General features: G+C 40.6%; 1 protein-coding gene across 13 annotated transcripts in view; it reads right to left on the bottom strand.

The window, feature by feature from the left end:
- The window catches only part of TANC2 (tetratricopeptide repeat, ankyrin repeat and coiled-coil containing 2), a 379,268-nt gene that overhangs the window by 40,682 nt on the left and 318,653 nt on the right, over positions 1 to 19,933 (bottom strand). For all 13 annotated transcript variants that reach the window (XM_045044003.1, XM_019818072.3, XM_045044005.1 and 10 more), the window contains one exon: positions 13,297 to 13,405. In XM_045044003.1, the coding sequence (XP_044899938.1) occupies positions 13,297 to 13,405 (109 nt within the window). The remainder of the gene's footprint in view (positions 1 to 13,296; positions 13,406 to 19,933) is intronic.

The following is a 19,933-nucleotide window of genomic DNA, read 5'->3' as shown; positions in this document are numbered from 1 at the left end:
GTCGTGGACTCTTATTTGTTGGGAGATTTTTGATGACTGATTCAATTTTTTCACTGGTTATGGGTTTGTTCAAATTTTCTATTTCTTCCTGTTTGATTTTTGGAAGTGTGTGGGTGCTTAGGAATTTCTCCATTTCTTTCAGGCTGTCCAGTTTGTTGGCAGGTAATTTTTCATAGTATTCCCTGATCATTGCTTGCTTTTCTGAGGGATTGGTTCTAATAATTCCATTTTCATTCATGATTTTATCTATTTAGGTCCTCTCCCTTTTCTTTTTGAGAAGCCTGGCTAGAGGTTTATCAATTTTGTTTATTTTTTCAAAAAACCAACTCTTGGTTTCATTGCTCTGCTCTTTTTTTTTTTTTTTTTTAGATTCTATATTGTTTATTTCTGCTCTGATCTTTATTATTTCTCTTCTTTTGCTGGGTTTGGGGTGTCTTTGCTGTTCTGCTTTTATTTCCTTTAGGTGTACTGTTAGATTTTGTATTTGGGATTTTTCTTGTTTCTTGAGATAGGCCTGGATTGCAATGTATTTTCCTCTCAGGACTGCCTTCGCTGCATCCCAAAGGGTTTGGATTGTTGTGTTTTCATTTTCATTTGTTTCAATATATTTTTAAATTTCTTCTCTAATTGCCTGGTTGACTCATTCATTCTTTAGTAGGATGTTCTTTAACCCCCATGCTTTTGGAGGTTTTCCAGACTTTTTCCTGTGGTTGATTTCAAGTTTCATAGTATTGTGGTCTGAAAGTGTGCATGGTATGATCTCAATTCTTGTACACTTATTAAGGGCTGTTTTGTGACCCAGTATGTGATCTATCTTGGAGAATGTTCCATGTGCACTTGAGAAGAAAGTATATTCTGTTGCTTTGGGATGCAGAGTTCTAAATATATCTGTCAAGTCCATCTGATCCAATATATCATTCAGGGCCTTTGTTTCTTTATTTATTCTTTGTCTATATGTTCTATCCATTGTTGTAAGTGGAGTATTAAAGTCTCCTGCAATTACCACATTCTTACCAATAAGTTTGCTTATGTTTGTGATTAATTGTTTTATATATTTGGGGGCTTCCGAATTTGGTGCATAGATTTATAATTGTTAGCTCTTTCTGATGGATAGACCCTGTAATTATTATATAATGCCCTTCTTCATCTCTTGTTACAACCTTTAATTTAAAGTCTAGTTTGTCTGATATAAGTATGGCTACTCCAGCTTTCTTTTGACTTCCAGTAGCAAATGATAGATAGTTCTCCATCCCCTCACTTTCAATCTGAAGGTGTCCTCAGGTCTAAAATGAGTCTCTTGTAGACAGAAAATAGATGGGTCTTGTTTTTTTTTTTTTTTTTTTTTTATCCATTCTGATACCCTATGTCTTTTGGTTGGAGCATTTAGTCCATTTACATTCAGTGTTATTACTGAAAGAAACGGGTTTAGAGTCATTGTGGTATCTGTAGGCTTCATGCTTGTAGTTGTGTCTCTGGTACTTTGTGGTCCTTGCAACATTTCACTCACAGAGTCTCCCCTTAGGGTCTCTTGTAAGGCTGGTTTAGTGGTGATGAATTCCTTCAGTTTTTGTTTGTTTGGGAAAACCTTCATCTCTCTTCTTATTCTGAATGACGGACTTGCTGGGTAAAGGATTCTTGGCTGCATATGTTTTTCTGTTCATCACATTGAAGGTTTCCTGCCATTCCTTTCTGTCCTGCCAAGTTTCAGTAGATAGGTCTGCGACTACCCTTATGTGTCTACCTTTGTATGTTAAGGCCCGTTTATCCCTAGCTGCTTTCAGAATTCTCTCTTTACCCTTGTATCTTGCCAGTTTCACTATGATATGTCCTGCAGAAGATTGATTCAAGTTATGTTCTCTGTGTCTCTTGGATTTCAATGCCTGTTTCCTTCCCCAGATCGGGGAAGTTCTCAGCTATGATTCGTTCAAATACACCTTCAGCCCCTTTCTCTCTTCTTCTTCTGGAATTCCTATGATATGGATATTGTTCCATTTGATTGCATAACTTAGTTCTCTAATTCTCCCCTTGTACTCCTGGATTTTTTTTCTCTTTTTCTCAGCTTCCTCTTTTTCCATAATTTTATCTTCTAATTCACCTATACTCTCTTCTGCCTCTTCAATCCGTGCTGTAGCCACCTCCATTTTATTTTGCACCTCATTTGTGCATTTTTAAATTCATCATGACCATTTTTTACTACCTTGATCTCTGTAGCAATAGATTCTCTGCTGTCCTCTACGTTTTTTTCAAGCCCAGCGATTGATTTTATGATTATTATTCTAAATTTTTGTTCCGTTATATTGCTTAAATTGGTTTTGGTCCATTTGTTAGCTGTAGCTACTTCCTGGAATTTCTTTTGAGGAGAATTCTTCTGTTTTGTCATTTTGGCTAGTTTTCTGTCCCTTATGTGTTTTAAAAGCTTGTTGTATGCTCTGCACCTGTGAGCACTGCTATACTAAAGGAGGGTCATACACTGTCCAGGGCCTCGCCCTTCAGGAGGTGTTTTTTTGGGGGGATTGTTACTTGCTCTCTGTTGTTGTGACTTTGGTTATTTTATGACCCTTCTTGTAGTAATATTTTGGACCCTCCACCAGATGTGCTTTGATTTGTTCTTTGGAGTAGCCCTATAAAGGAAAACAGATAGACAAACAGGAGACAAAAACACGCAAGCACACAAACAAATAACACAAACAAACAAAAACAAAAACCTAAAGGCTAAAAACAAAAAGCCCAAAAGCTTTTTGTAAAGAAGACTGTAAGTAAAGAAGAGGATAGAGGCAGTGCTGATAGAAGAGCACATACAAAGAGAGAAATGAGAGGAGCGGGGGGTGGCGAGAAAACATAAACATTGATTAGGCAGAGAGACTAAAAGGCTTAATCCAGAGAGAGAGAGAGAGAAAGGAAAATAAAGAAGGAGGTGGGGAAAATGAAACGAAGATAAAGTTACCCAGACAGAGAAACTATATGGCTTGGTTATATCAGAGAGAGAGAAAGGAGGTATAAAACATGTATCAAGACAATGGATTAAATATGTCTGTTAGACAGACTAATAACCAGAGTAACCAGCCTAGGGGAAGGAAGAGATAAGGAGGAGAAATGGGGAGAGGGGGAGAATATATCTATATATCCAGAATTGACCTAGGGTTAATCCAGGCAACGCTGCATCGCTTGTCAGGAGGAGCTGTCCGCAGGGTCTGTGCCCCTTGGGTGGACACGCAGTTACCCAGTGCAAGGGGGCATGGTTTGGCATATTCTGAACCCACCTCCACTATGGGCCCTGGGAGTGATCCCTGAGGCCCCGCCTTGGTGGTGGTGGTGGTGGTGGTGGGGCGGTAATGATGATCCCCAGTCTCTTTTCCACGGAGCCGGACCGGTGGACTCAGTTTCAGTCAGCTTCACTGTGCCACGGGCGCAGATGGGGCGGTCCTTCTCACTCCACCGACTCCCCTGACCCTGCGCTTGGCTAGGATTCAAAGTCCCGCTCCGTGCGCTGTGGCACTGTGGGCCTCCCAGTGCGGCGATATGTAGTCCTGGCTGGCTTTGTCTGTGCCACAGCACTTCAGGGAGGAACGCCTTCTCCCACTGTGGACTGAGCCGCCGCCCTCACCCTCACCTCGAGCCATTGGGGTGGCGGACGCAGGCAGCCTTTGTCTTTTCCCACAGCACTCTAGGGAAATGGCGGCCTTATCCTCCCGCAGACTGCGCCCTTGGCCCAGCCACCGTGCCTGGGGGTGGCGGACGCAGGCAGGTTCTGTACTATCGCGCAGCCCTCCAGGGAGGGAGCCACTTTCTCCAGCTGCGGACCGAGACCCTGACCTATACCCGCACCCAGGCCTGGCTCCCCTCTCCCCAGGTGCTCGAAAAGGGAGCTGGCCCCAGTCCGAAGAAAGCCCCGCAGTTAGAGATGGGATGCCTCTCAGTCTCAGTCGAGGTCTTTCTCCTGTCCAAATAGGGTCCTGCACTTCTCTAGCCGTTCTTTCTCTTCCCTTTGTCTCTCTGCAGAAGAGGGTCTCTCCCCTTCGTTCCCACGCGGCCTTTTTTTAATCTCCCCCAGTTCACAGTTACCCACCTATCTTTTTTCCCAGCTTTCCTATTTTCTTCATAGTAGATTCAGTCTCTTTTCCTCCCAGGCTCTGGTGTTCAAAGTCCTTTGGCTTCTACACTTCTTTGTTTAAGAGGCAGGGGAAGTATGGTTTCCCTAAGACCTGATTGTAGATGGCAGAGGCATGTGTCTGTTTTTGTGTTTCCTGTCTAGCCCTGCCAAAGGGGATGTCCCAGGCTGAGACTCTGGGTTCACCTGCATGGGTCTGCACGGGTTTCCTTCTATTAATTTTTTAAACAAAATATCGTGGACATATTCCACACATGTACTCACGCTTTTGCCTCATTCTCTTAAAAAATTTTTTTTCATGTTTATTCTTTTTTGAGAGAGAGAGAGAGACAGAGTGTGAGGGGGGGAGGGGTAGTGAGAGAGGAAGACACAGAATCCCAAGCAGGCTCCAGGCCCTGAGCTGTCAGTACAGAGCCCAAAGCAGGGCTCAAACCCACGAACTGTGAGATCATGACTTGAGTCAAAGTCGGATGCTCAACGAACTGAGCCACCCAGATGTCCCTGCCTCATTCTATTTTAAGAGAGACATAGTAGTCCATTATATGGATGTATCATAAACATAATTTACTTAAGTCACGCCCCTAGAGATGGATATTTAGGTATTGTTTTTTTCCTTACTATTAGAACTATGTTTCAAAGGTCATCTCTGTACATAAATCTTTATACACTTGTGCAAGTATATCTGTAGGATGTATCTCTCGAAGTGGATGCTTTTGTATTTTGTGCCATTGTAACAGGGCTTTGTCGATGTGGCTGGACTGTGTCTAAACACCCAATGTGAAATTGACAATTTGACAAAACGAGGAAGGATGATGCTAACTACATCTACTCTTTTTGTCTACCCTATCCTAATGATAAATAATGGACAAGAGGGTGAGTCAGAAAGGCTGGGTGAAATCCTGGCATAGAAGATCTTTGGGTTCCCAAAAGCATACTCCCACGATGGAAGGCTGAAACAGAATCCAGTTTTAAACCTTTATACCACACAGGGATTATTCCCACTTTTATCCTCCTCCACTATTTGAAAATGGCTGCTAAATTTCTACATTATCCACATCCTCTCCGGCCTTGAGGAGTTGAACTCCGTTGTGAATCTCTCCGCCAGTATCCACTTAGCACAGCAAGTGGGGTGCTCTGAAAAGAGTAGGAAGGACTGACACATTTTCAGATTGCTCATTATTACTTTAGGGCTTCTTTCATTTGTGCTACCAGCAGGGACATCAATTGCAATCTCTCTTATTTGGCTAACCAGTTCATATGCAAACAAACTGAGGCAAACACATTGTTAAGTAGTTATGATTATTTTCACATATGAGATTCACTATTTGGAAATTTCATATGAGAAACATATTTCTGGTTCTTTTTGGAATAACTCCAAGTGCTACTCATTCAGTGTTGGAGTCCAGGCAAGTTAGGGTCTAGAGCTCACCTCCAATGTAGATCCTGGAAAACCAGGAAATTTAGCTCTGATTCCCTCTCTGGGCCTCAGTCTCCTGTGAACCTCACCAAGATCTTTTGAAGAACAGCACACTATATTAACCAATTATACAGAAATAGCATTAGAAATTAATATTTGTATCCCTCTTAGGATCCCTTGTAGGGCTGGTTTAGTGGTGATGGATAAAGAAACTGTGGTTTATATACACAATGGAGTACTACGTGGCAATGAGAAAGAAATGAGAAATGAAATATGGCCCTTTGTAGCAACGTGGATGGAACTGGAGAGTGTGATGCTAAGTGAAATAAGCCATACAGAGAAAGACAGATACCATATGGTTTCACTCTTATGTGGATCCTGCGAAACTTAACAGGAACCCATGGGGGAGGGGAAGGGAAAAAAAAAAAAAGGTTAGAGAGGGAGGGAGCCAAAACGTAAGAGACTTAAAAACTGAGAACAAACTGAGGGTTGATGGGGAGTGGGAGGGAGGGGAGGGGGGTGATGGGTATTGAGGAGGGCACCTGTTGGAATGAGCACTGGGTGTTGTATGGAAACCAGTTTGACAATAAATTTCATATTTAAAAAAAAAGAATTGAATATTTGTAATCCAAGAGAGGAAACAATGGAAGACAAGCTCTATATATTATGATTGAAGGAAAAAAAGGAAGGGAATCCAACATTTATTCAGTATCTACTATGTGTCAGGTTCTGTGCTAGGGCTTTTTTATATATTATCTCTTTTAATCTAATCTCCATGACAGTCCTATGAAGTAGAATTTACTACTATTTTTATATAGGAGGAAACAACCCAGAGCGGGCTAAGTAATTTGCCCAAAGTCATACAACTGTTAAAAAGTGGAGCTGGAATTAGAAGCCAAGTCCTTTTAACTCTAAAGTTCACGTTCCTTCCATTATACTATGTTAAACCTGGGCCAGGACTTCAGTTCTGAATTTTTAGCTGGCAGAGTAGCGACTAGAATAAGCAAAGTGGCTGATTGCTGGCTTTTTCCATTACCTTTAATTCCGAACCATTCTCTACCCTTGAGCCTCTTCTCCCAAAGTTGTCCTTTTTTTTTTTTCTTAATGTTTGTTTATTTTTGAGAGAGATAGCATGAGCTGGGGAGGGGCAGAGAGACAGGGGGACAGAGGATCCGAAGTAGGCTCTGTGTTGTCAGTGGACAGCCCAACACGGGGCTAGGACCCACGAATTGTGAGATCATGACCTGAGCTGAAATCAAGAGTCAGATGCTCAACCGACTGAGCCATGCAGGCGCCCCCCAAATTGTTCTTTTTTATCTTACACAATCTGATCTATTCCTGTGGTCTTACTCTTATGACTTCAACTAAGCATTATTTCTTTACCAAATTTAAAGCAAAACTTATTTAAAGCAAAACTATGGCAATGACCTGTAACAACTTTCTCTTAAACATGGATTTAAATGAGATTCCTTAGATATGTTCACTGAATCCATAGAATATTATGAAGATTATTTTACAGAAGATTACTGCTGGACTAGTGTTTATTCAAGTCACATGGCAATTCTACTTTTGCACAAGGTCTCTGGCATCAGAGGGAGTTTGGAAAATACTGTATTTAGTATCTCAGAAAGATACAGCAACTCACTCCTCTGCTCAGGGCCTGTAAGTTTGGGTTTAGTTTTCTTGAATGTAAATTGCTTCTTTTTTCTTTGTGATATGCAGGACAGTTTCATTAAAAAGGCACCAAAGGAATTTTAAATGAGAATGCCTAAGATGTTTAGAGAAAAGCTGGATGTTCCCAGAATGACAAGTTAAATTTTTTTGCTCAAGGGGTCTTGGGTATACTTCTACTTCTGGTAATGGTGGATGCAAACTTATTCCTGCTAAGGACAACTAGGAAAGGCTGTACAAAATTCAAAAATTATCCTCATTAAAGAAATGGGAAGAATAACGTATTGGAGAAGAATTACTAGACCAAGTAAGGATAGGAAGGAGCCCAGGAGAGCAGTTGAGAGCTACTTTTCTCCTTGATGTGTCTGCCAGTTCTGCAGAGTTAGTTAGGAGTACTTTTGATAGCTTTGGGATTTTTAGGGCAGGGCAGTGAAATTCTTCTGTATGACACAGAAATGATGAGTACATAGTAGGCATTTGGCAAAATCCACAGAAGCATATAATACAGTTAAACCCTAATATAAACTACAGACTTCAGTTAATAATAATGCATCAATATAGGTTCATCGATTATAACAGTGTACCCACACCACTGTAACATGTTAATAATACGGAAAACTGTGGTGCGGGAGTGAGTGTATGGAAATTCTCTGTATCTTCTGTAAACGTAAAATTGCTCTAAGAAACAAGGTTTATTTAAAAAAAAAAAAAGCCTGGGTTCTATCCGAGAACAATGAATGATAATCTCTGGGAGTAAGGCTCAGATGTGTGTGTGTGTGTGTGTGTGTGTGTGTGTGTGTGTGTGTGTGTGTTTAAAGTTCCCCAGGAGAATCTAATGGACAGCCAAAGTTGAAAGTCTATCTATCTAGACCTATAGATAAATCTTGAATATACAAATTCAAGTGACAAAAAAGTTACAGAAATACATGAAGAGTATGATTCTGTTTATGTCAAGTTAAAAAAAAATGAAATAATGCTGTATATTGCTTCTGAATACATATCTATGTTGGAAAAGTACAAAATATGGATAAGAAGAACACATGTTAACTTTAGGGTACAAATGATATTTGAAAAGGGAGAGAAATGGGGTAAAGGAGACTCCTACATTTTCATTTCTCAAAAATAAAGAAAAAGATTTGAAGAAAACATGGAAAAATCTTAACACTTAATATGATAGATAGTACTTGATTATTTAGTTTTCTGTGCTTTCTGATATGTTTGAATTATCGTAAAAATTTTATAAGGGGAGAACAGGGATATCTCCTCCTTGGAGACAAGAGAAAGGGAGGTAAGAACTGATGATACTACAGATTGATTTTTTGGCGAGAGGAGAATAGTTAAGGGCACTCACACTCAATGGCTAGGATTTCTTCAGTGACTCGTAAGTCAGGCTGTGTGGGGAGTTAGTTGACTTGATTAAGGGTCAGACGAGAAGGAAATGGGTAGGGGAACTGAGTAAGAATAGACGTTGGTAAATGCACTTCAATGAAATGGTCCAGTAAATGGGCCACAAGATAGCACCGGGGGTCCCAGTGAGGTTGAAGTGAATACACAGGAAATAAGCTTGAAATACAGGATTTGGAGTATTAGCATTGCTTTTGCCATGGACTTGCTCTACTGATTTCTTCTGCTTGGTGGGTTGACTCTTTGCTTCTATGAGGTACAGGAGGAAAGAGTTTCAGTTTAGTTAAATTCAACTTGATAAAGGTGACAGGCAGGATTCCATTATCAGGTAGGATGTAGCCAAAAATAACCTACAGTTAAATTATGAACTCATGGATTCTTAAGGAGAACTTTAGGTTCAAGTAACTAGAAAAGTGTTTCTTTAGTATCTGTAACTATTGCTCAGGCAACAAGGGATCTCTCTCTGTCAGAGATGGAAGGTAATGTAGTCCTTTCCTCAAATCTTTGTTAGGGTCTAAATTTGTACCACTGCTTAGCAGCTGCTCAATAGTTTTGAATACTTCAAGAAAACAGGGAAAGCATAAAGAAATTACAGCCATCTCATTTTAGGGATCTTAGTTATGGCTCAAGTATCTTAAGATCGTGGCAAAAACTAACGTAGGGGCTCATGCAATGAGGTTCCTTAAGGAGAATTATTTACAAATATATCATCAGTGATCCACTTGTAGATATTGAAGCATCTCAAATAAATAAATCATTATTGTTCTTATCTGACCATCCATGTGGCCATGTCTGGTTATAATAAAAGGATCCTGGGAAACAAACAGGATGGTGCCTTTCATTGTGGAGAAGGGGTGGGCAAACTATGGCCTGGCGCTAAATTCAGCCTTTTACCAGTTTTTATAAATCGTGTTTTACTGGAATATGACCGTATCTATTTATACATGCATTGTCTCTGGCTGTTTTTGAATTACAAATGGCAGAGTTAAGTGGTTTCAACAGAGATCATATGGACTGCAAAGCCGTATTTGCTGATCACTGCTATAAAGGATGCTAGGTAACCTCTGAAGCAAAAAGGTAATATTACCATCTGGAATTTATGCAATTATTAAGTCTTACTATCAGGAAAAGAGATTATTACTAATAATTTTGATCATACAACCTTAGATATATGTCTGGTACTTTGCATTTTATAATGTACCTTTTTTTTATATATCTTATATCTATGATCCTTAAAACAATCCTGAGAGTTAGATGTTGTTTCACAGATGAGGAAATTGAGATGGCTCAAGTTAAGTGGTAGAGTCTGTACTTGAATCCATGCCTTTTGACTGATGTCAAAGGATCTTTCTTCTACCCACCAGATGCCGACTTACAGCACTTGTCCCCCCCCCCCCCACCCCCCCCCAGCCAACAAATCTGTTCTGGTAAGAAATGTTACAGAACTGATCAATTAAAAAAACATTTTAGAGGGCAGCATTTAGGGAGCTAATCACTAGAGCACTCTGAAATCCTTCCAGTGACTAGACTCAATCCAACAAAACACCCTGCATTATAAACTAGATTGAAATATCTCTGGCCATAATTCGTAAACAGCCTGGTTTCTTTTCATAGATTAAACAAAAAAGAATCTAAATGGCAATTAGAGGATTATAAAAGAATTGTTAAGTGCTCAACATCAGTGGTCATTAGGGAAACACAAATTAAAACTACAGTGAGATAACACTTCACTAAAATGGCTACAATAAAGAAGACAGTACCTAACAAGTACTGGCACGGGTTTGAAAAAATTGGAATCCTCATACATTGTTGGTGGGAATGTAAAACGGTGCAGCCACTTTGGAAAACCGACTGGCAATTCCTCAAAACATTAAACAAAGAGTTACTGTATGTCCTAGCAATTCCATTCCTAGGTATATATTGAAGAGAAGTGAAGACACGTTCACATAAAAACGTGGACACTAATACTGCAAATGTACTAAATGTCATTGAGTTATTACTTTAAAATGGTTAATTTTATTTAAGAAAAATCAAAAAAGGGGAAAATCTATAAGCTGATGTTCATAGCAACATTATTCACAACAGCCAAAAAGTAGACACAACTCAAGTGTCCAACTGGTGAATGGATGAATACAATGTGGTATATCTACAAAACAGAGTATTTGGCAATCAAAAGGAATCACGTGCTGATACATGCTACAACATGAATGAACCTTGAAAACATGCTAAATGAAAGTAGCCTGACACAGAACACCACATACTATATGATTCCATTTATATAAAATGTCCAGAGAAGTCAAATCTATAGAGAGAAAGTAGACTGATGGCTGCCAGGAAGTATGGGGAGTACCTTCAAGTGGGCATGAGGTTTATTTTTAGGGTGATGGAAACGTACTAATGGTGGTGACAGCCACACAACTCTGTAAATACGCTAAAAGTCACTCATTTGTACGCTTAAATCGGTTACTTTTACAGTATATGAATTATACCTCAATAAAGCTGTTAAAAACAAAAAGAATGAAAAGGGCTTCCTTGCCAGCCAAATATCGAGAATTACAGACCTACAACCTCATATTTTTAAGGTAGTTAATGACATTATATGTAATTTTTCATGAACAAAGATAAAACAAAGGGAATTTAAAATATATTGGAAAGAAATATAAATCGGACTATATGTCACTGCTGACCGGAAGTTCTACTGGTTATAACCATAGAGTCTGTATTTGACTTTTCATGACCCTCAACTGATGGGGACTGAAAAATCTAGGCGTCTGGGAGAAGCTAAAGTGTATCAACAGGGAGCTGGGGTGCCTGGGTGGCTTAGTCGGTTCAGCGTCCGACTTCAGCTCAGGTCATGATCTCGCGGTCCGTGGGTTCGAGCCCCACATCGGGCTCTGTGCTGACAGCTCAGAGCCTGGAGCCTGTTTCAGATTCTTTGTCTCCCTCTTTCTCTGACCCTCCCCTGTTCATGCTCTCTCTCTGTCTCAAAAATAAATAAATGTTGAAAAAAATTAAAAAAAACCAGGGAGCACTGTGCATTTAAAGGACCCTGAAAAGTGCGCCATCAGGAAAGCCATAGTGCGAGTCTACATTCTTCAGCCCACGGTCATGTCATCACCATATGGTGCACACCCGAGTATTTATGGCCTGAATCACACATGGAGCCAGTCTTATCTCAGGCAACCATGTTGTCTGCAGCAACGTAAGATAAAACTGTGTCAATGATAGGAGTGCAGGGTTTAAATGTAGGTTTCCATGTATTGGATATAATCATACTAGGTCAAAGACACTTCGTACCATTTATCTGTTAATGTGGTGTTTATTTTATACAGAAAAGACAGGAATCAACTTCTCTGCATCTGATCTGAAGCAGATGGTGACGCTAAATGCTAAAGTGTTTAAAGGGGGTAATGCTGAATACTTAATGTTACTTTCCTATCTAACTGAAGGATAATGATCTCAGAGTTTGCAAAAGGAGCAGACCCTTTCTGGTCCACTTGAAGTTGGAATGAGACACCTTGCTTGTTATTTTAGTCTCACTCTGCTCCCGCTAAGTAAGGTCACTGGGTACAGTCATTTTTGGTACAGTGATTTGTTAGATACGACAATTATGATTCAAATAAAGGACTTGTCACTGTGGGTTTCACTTCTGTATGTCTGATGAACAGGCTTCTCTGGCTGTGCGCTTATATACTGGGAAGAATTTGCTAGGCTCTTGGAGTTGCCCTTAATGCCATTTTCTCTCTGAAGAGCACTGTTTTATCTTTAATAGTATCCCTTGGGGGAAGTCCAACACAGAGAACTATTTAAGATACTAGTATTTCTCAATCCTGAGGCAGGAAGAGCACTCTAAAGAGACTGTGGGGATTGGAGGTAGCAGATGCAATGGCAAACTGTGGGCTAGAAACACCAGGAGAGCAAATTTCTTTCTTGACTTTTGTACTTTACCCCACAACTGCTACTTAGACTATAAGTTCCTTGAAACTAGGGACTAGTATCTTTTTTGCTTTTGTATCCCTAGGACCTAGGACAATGTCCAGGTAAGTGCTGAGGAAACACCCAAACACACGCATACACAAACGGACAAATTGTGTGCCCTCTTCTGGGTCCTCCATTCCAGCCTTGTGGATGTTGAGAGAGGGAAGCGGATGCTATAGAGTTCTTAAATGTTGTGAAACTACTGAGGGAACAACTGGGATTGTAATTTGAATGGCGAACAGAGGAGGTAGCCCAAAGAAAGGTTAATGCTGGCTCCAGATAAACATTTTGAAAATCATAGCACTCAGAATATGAAAAAAAATCTTCATAAAACAATTACAAGAAAACTGAAAGAATAACTGCTCTCAGCGATTTTTTCTTTCTTTCTTTTTTTTAAGGCATTGTGAAAATCTGCAACTGATTGTTATAGGACATGGTAGGTCATATATAGAGTACACATATGTATGTGTATATGGCTCTTACCTAAATGATTATACATGTACATGTCCCAAAAAGCCTAGCAATCGGCTAAACTGGGAGAAGACAAATGTCATTCTCTTCCCAAAGGTCTATGGAGGAACAGGCCATAAATTTTAGGAGATGGAACAGCTCTACAACAAGCAGGGACTATAAGAAAATGACAGTAGCTTCACACACACAGTGTTAAGGAAAGCCTGCTGGTGATGGAAAGAGAAAATTCTTCAACTTTTGTAATTACCTTAAAAATGTGTGCTTTGAGGATGTGATGTCCCAGCTCTATAGTCTGCTGTCGGTTTAGTTTTCCTTCTTGGCGGGAAAACCAGAAAGCAAGTAATGTGTGACCACTCCTGCAAAGAAAAAGAGACTCATTTTAGAATTTTAATGCTCCAGTTTTGTGTTGGTGGGGGACTGTTCAGGTCTAGCCATACCTCCAGGGAAACTCTGTCTCATTCCACCAGTTTCTTAGGGAACAGCACCTGATGCTGGGCAAATAATGGCTATTGAAAGGTTCCTCGCTTTTACCAGTCCTTTACCCAGATCACATGTGTGAATACCACAAAATGTCATTTCTAGTTGGCTTGCACCCATCCCACACACAGATGGCATTAAAAGATTCATTTTTATTTTTTGTCTCTGTGAACTCCTCTTATTTTACCCGTGCTTTAAAATGTCAGTGCTCCTCAGGATCTCCTTTCCGGTCCCAGTCTGTCCTCTCTCCATTAGCTCATCCATCCTGAGAGCCTTCACCACCACCTGTATCTTTTTCTCAATCTAGATTTCCCAGACTTATTCCAATCAATATACATCCAACTGTCTACTGGATTTCTCCACCTGGAGGTCCCACAGTATCTTAAGCTCAACATGTCCCCAATGGATTAACAACCTCTTGTCCAAGTGAAGTTGTCTTTGATCCACCTCTACCTTTCCCCCAGCCGAGAAAGGGCAGTACTTTCTTTTTGGTACAAGCCTTATAGACTGTATATCTCTCTAGTACAGTATCTAGCACCGTATTTCTTGCTCTCTCCTCTACTTGACTGTAGGTTTCCTAACAGCATCCATTCCCCCCATCACCTTGCTAATGGGTCCCTAATCTCTTAAGAGAAAACCCTCTTTTCCGCCTCTGCATGTTGTCTTATCAGCCCATGATACCAGAACTGCCATGGCTCTCTTGCAATCATGTGGGCATCTGGTCAGAGGACAAAGATAACAGAAGGGCTAAGCTGAGAGAATTACAGAAAAATAGAGCATAAGCCCTGACTGTATGACAATCAGAAGCTGCCTAAAGCTTGGACTTGTTATATGAAGTAATACATTTATTTGTTCAATCCATTTGAGTTGGAATTTTCTATTTCTTCTAGCTCAAAGCATCCTAATGATATATTCCTTTAAGTGTCAATGTATGTGTGTATACGTGTGTGTGTGTGTGCGTGTATTCATATTTATATTTATGACTGAAATTCTGAGTTATTTATATTCGCTGGAGTGCCTAACACAGTGTATTGCATGTACAAAATTTTCACTTTTTTTTTTTTTAACATTTATTTATTTTTGAGACAGAGAGAGACAGAGCATGAACGGGGGAGGGGCAGAGAGAGAGGGAGACACAGAATCAGAAGCAGGCTCCAGGCTCTGAGCCATCAGCCCAGAGCCCGACGCGGGGCTCGAACTCAAGACCGCGAGATCGCGACCTGAGCCGAAGTCGGACGCTCAACCGACTGAGCCACCCAGGCGCCCCCAAAATTTTCACTCTTATGTGGATCCTGAGAAACTTAACAGAAGACCGTGGGGGAGGGGAAGGAAAAAAAAAGTTAGAGGGGGAGAGAGCCAAACCATAGGAGACTCTTAAAAACTGAGAACAAACTGACGGTTGGTGGGGGGTAGGAGGGAGGGGAGGGTGGGTGATGGGCATTGAGGAGGGTACCTGTTGGGATGAGCACTGGGTGTTGTATGGAAACCAATTTGACAATAAATTTCATATTAAAAAAATTCTCAATACAATTTTTTGGAAGGAAAGCACATCTTTGGGATGTGCCTTCTTGCCACATTTGCTCTGGCCTGGTGGGAGCCGTGGACACTTAGAACTGTCTCTCTTCACCCCCACCAGGTTAGTGGTTAGTAGAATTCTTTATGCCACTGGTAACAAAACTCTTCTATTCCTTTCACTTGGAGTATCATAGAAGAGGGAAATTAAATCATTATCTCAGCTTCAAGCCTAATAAATTAACCAAAAAGAAGGAAACAGCAAGTAAATTTTCATTGATGATGCTTCCCTGAAAAGTGACCCAAATATCTACTGGATGGTTTTCTCTTGTGTTGAACGTTGGCTACTCTGCCAGGTTTAACATCTGGAGAGACCTCATACTAAGTCTGAAAAACAAATGCACTTTTAATTTCTTCTTTGATTTTTTTTAAGCTTCAGTAAAGAATCTCAATAATAGGGTATGGGCTAACTCCCATCTTACAGAGGAATCATTATCGAGAGATTTCATTCCAAAAAGACTTTTACCATGTTCTAACCTTGAGCTTCAAGAATTTCTGAATTCTAGTGGATACCGTGCCAACTTACTTGACTGGATAAGATTAACCATAACAGACAGGAAGTTATTTAATTAAAAGAGTGTCTCAGAGAAGTGTAGCCTGCATGGAATCATCAGTATCATCTGAAGGTATGAGCTCAGATTGTTTCACATTCACAAAACCTGGAAATTGCTACTGAACTTTTATTTATCCTTAGAAAGCCCAATTTAGTTGGTAGGCTATTTTAATAGGGTACAGGTTAAGTGAGAATGACATGAAACATTTATAAAGAGCCCTATCTCAAGTTCTCAAAACCCTATCCAGTTATTAACATTGAAATTATTGCAGCCTCTCTGGTGTAAGAATTATTACTTTGACTCATCCGTAGACTCCTCTACGTAGTACTAGGACCCTTGAATACAGGCCTCTGACCTACTCCCGATGCTTCAGGCCATTAATGAGAAACCATGCCCATCAGGGGTAAGATTAAAAAAAAAACAACTCACATCTGAGAAGGAAACGGATTAGACACAGAGTCGACATTGCCCTCGTGCTTTAATTTTACTACCATAACTGAGAAGTCCTGGTAAGATGTTTGCATTAGAATGCATTTCAGCTAGCTAGAGATGACAATGCTTCCTTTTGCTGTTATTGATCTGGCATCGAGGAGAACCAGCAAGCAATACAGGTCAAGGAAAGGATGAAGGTGACAACGGTAATTCGTTTCTTTTTTGACACAAGCATATCACATTATTCACAAAAATGGTTCTGAACAGTTCGCTGGACACAGAGTTTATAGTGTTCAGGACACGAAGGATAACAGCAATTTATATTATATGCTGGCATTTCCATTTATCCCTTACTGTTCTGATAAGGTGTGGTGCCACTGGCTAACCTACCGTCTGAATGTGTTACACTACATATGTCTGTGTTTATTGCTATTTTTCTAACTATTTGTTCACTCTCAAACCTTACTCCTTTTGACTCCTAGCCTCACCATTCTCTAAGATCACCAGCGGCCTCTTCATTGGTTGCCTTTTAGCCTTTGAGTTTTGTCTTTTTCTTTTTTTCCCCTCCAGCATCAGGCCCTATTAACTACCTCCCCTGGAACTCTCTTCTGACATCTGTGACACCACCCTGACACTTCAGCTCCCATTTCCTTCCATGATGTAACTTCTCTGCTTTATTTTCCACTTCCTCTCATATCATAGGTCTCCTGGCTCCAGCTCTCACTGCAGTGAGATCTCCAGCACAGACAGATTGTTTTGCTTCTCTAACTGCCTGCTGGATCCTTCTGCCTTCAAATGATAATTCAAATGACCTGTCATATGACATTATTTGGAGTTGAAGCTTTCCCTCAAATCCAAATCCCTTTAAGATTTATTTTTTAGTATACTGCCAATCACTCAGACATAAAATCTAGCAGGTGTTTTCTCCTCTCTTTATACTTTCTCTCTTGGACAATTGCAAGAGCCTCATTCTTCCCACTGCCTGCTCCTTGGCCCATGCCGATAATCTTACAGTGCAGAAACCTGGTAAAAATGCTGCACAAAATTCTTCAGTGGATTTATACTTCCTCCTAGACAGAATCTAAACTCCTTAGCATGGTATTCAAAGGCTCTCCATAACTTGTCCCACATCTATTTCTCTGTTTTTACCTCCTTACCTTGTGCCTCTAATTTCAGACAGAGTAAATTATTTTAGGGTTTCAAATGTACTTTCCCTCCGCCTGGAATTCCCTTCCCTGTTTAGTTCATCAGGCCAACTATTTCTCCTTCCTGAAGTCTCAGTTCACAGCATCTCCTCTGTGAAGTCTTCCCTTGTCCCACCAGATGCCCCAGGGGCTCTTCCCTTAGAGTCTTGTTGGTATACACCTCCATCACACCTGCTGCAGCACGCTGTCTGCATGCCAGTCTTCCTGCGAGACTGTATGGAGGCTGGAAGCCGTGTTGTCTCCAATATGTACTCTTAGGTAATAGGAACACATATTTAAAGAAGATTGGATTCGTAATACTGTGAAGTTGCACACTACCTTGTGGTTTTGAAAATACTTTAACGCTTTCTTAGATTCTCACAAACACCTAGGACTAAATATTACTCCTAATATTATGGTGGAAGACTGAGACTTGGCAAGACTGAAGGACAGCTCCCAGCTCACAATGCTGGGATATAAAAGAGCTGGGATGAGAACCCAGGGTTTTCTGAAACCTAGTTCTGTTAGCACACTGACGAGATTAGCAACTTGGTTTTCATTCGTGTGAAAAACGGGCATATTTGTGTGAAGAAGTCAACCAATGTAAAGAGCAATGTATTCATTTGTACGGTATAAACTCTGAATCCTTAACATAATTAAAATCAACAATTAATTTTGACATTTTTTGATTGGCATTTTGGGAGAGACTAGCTACGAAATAGAGGGAGCTCTCATCAGTGTGACATGATTTTATGCACGACTGAACACAACTGCGTTTTCCCTCTACAATTAAAGATGATGCTAATCAAAGTCAACTTTATGTGGGTTCAAATGTGGTGATAAAGACCAAATGGAGGGGGGGCAGTGGTGAAGGCAGTAGAATGATTTCCACATAGCTTATATAACAAGGTCACCTTGTGATTCAAAGTTCCATTGCAGATTTCCCTGTCTGAATTCACAGTGCTGCCTCTTCATCTGTGAAACAAAATTAAAATAGACCTATGTTCAAATCCTAGTTCTGCCACTTGGAAAAGCTTTGCAACCTTGGAAAAACTACCTAACCTCTCTGTAAGAAGGGAACGGTGTTAACTACCTCTCAGGACTGTGGTAAGAATTAAGTGAGCTATATTAAGTGAAATGTGTTCTATATTTCTTTTACATTCTCCATAAGTAGCACAGTGCCACACTAAAGGAATGAATATTAACCACACATGACTTTAAACGTATTGGAAGATGACTGTGCTCAAACAGAGCTTTCATCTTTAATGTGTGCAGCAGGGTGACATGTGAGACCTTATCCTTAACCTCAATCCTTACCCATCCATGCCTTGACCTCAATAGCTTCACAGCCAAAAGATAAATCCACAGATCAGGGAACAATCAGTGGGTATGGGTGCCATACACTGTTAGTCAATGCAGGAAAACTTGGTAGTATAATTTTAGGCAGAGTGGGGGGATAAGGACAGAGCTAAATAGTTCCTAAGAAAGAAAGTAAAAGTTAAGCTAACAGGACGAATAGAAATCTCTCATGTAGACCAGAGGTTTTTCAGGAGGATGTTAAACCATATATTCACGATGGATTTGCTTTTAGGTATTTTAGCGGAGAACCAATCACAGGTAAGAGTTGAAGATTCTTCCCCCAGCACTGTTGCCTCTCCTCTGTCCTGGATGTTTATGTTCGGACAAAGGTACAGAAGGTAGTATCCAGAATAGCAGAGGGTAGAGCCTACCTCCATTCCCCTTTGCAGGCATCAGCAGCCCCTTGATATAGGTAATTGGAGACAAGTGATGCCAACCCTTGGACAGTGGCAGATTACAAGGCAGTGAGGTGCTACTCTTACATGATAACCCTGCTTCCCAAGGCTTAAGACTTCAGAGCTATGGGGTCCTTTAGAGAAAAAACCCTTTCTAAAGCAAGAATCACTCTCCCTTCCTTTGGCCCATTTAACAGTTTGGAAATTGAAGAGCAGTTGTTTTACACAAAATACACAATGGCTCTATGTTTGTTTTTCTTTTTTTAAAAAAATTTTTTTTTTTCAACATTTATTTATTTTTGGGACAGAGAGAGACAGAGCACGAACGGGGGAGGGGCAGAGAGAGGGAGACACAGAATCGGAAACAGGCTCCAGGCTCTGAGCCATCAGCCCAGAGCCTGACGCGGGGCTCGAACTCGCGGACCGCGAGATTGTGACCTGGCTGAAGTCGGACGCTTAACCGACTGCGCCACCCAGGCGCCCCTATGTTTGTTTTTCTAACAGATTTTCACTTAGCACCCCAGGGAGATAGCTAGACTTAAAGGTTCTATTTGTAGTAGGGGAACATGCTAACAAATGGGCTCAAATATTTCCAGCATGGATGTTTTCTCCATTGTTCTAGTCATAGGCACTGACGTGCAGTCACATAGATTTCATTAGCTCTTATGAGGAAAGTCGATATACGACATGCTAGTGTTTCAGAGAAACATCACTTAGGTAGGTGTTTTGATACTCTTCTGTGCAGTGCTCACATGTGATAAAGCAGTAGAGTTACAGCCCGCTGGCCAGGCATTGCCTACAATCTGAAGCCAGCTTATCTATCTTACAATTTGGGTGGAAATACTGTGTGCTACTGTGGAATGTGCGTATGGTATAGAGGTGGATGTGGGGAATTATTTAAGGAGACCTAG

Source organism: Felis catus, chromosome E1, assembly GCF_018350175.1.
Source record: "Felis catus isolate Fca126 chromosome E1, F.catus_Fca126_mat1.0, whole genome shotgun sequence".
Lineage (NCBI taxonomy): Eukaryota > Metazoa > Chordata > Mammalia > Carnivora > Felidae > Felis > Felis catus.
Note: the sequence above shows the minus strand (reverse complement) of the source record. Positions and strands in the feature narration are given on the sequence as shown.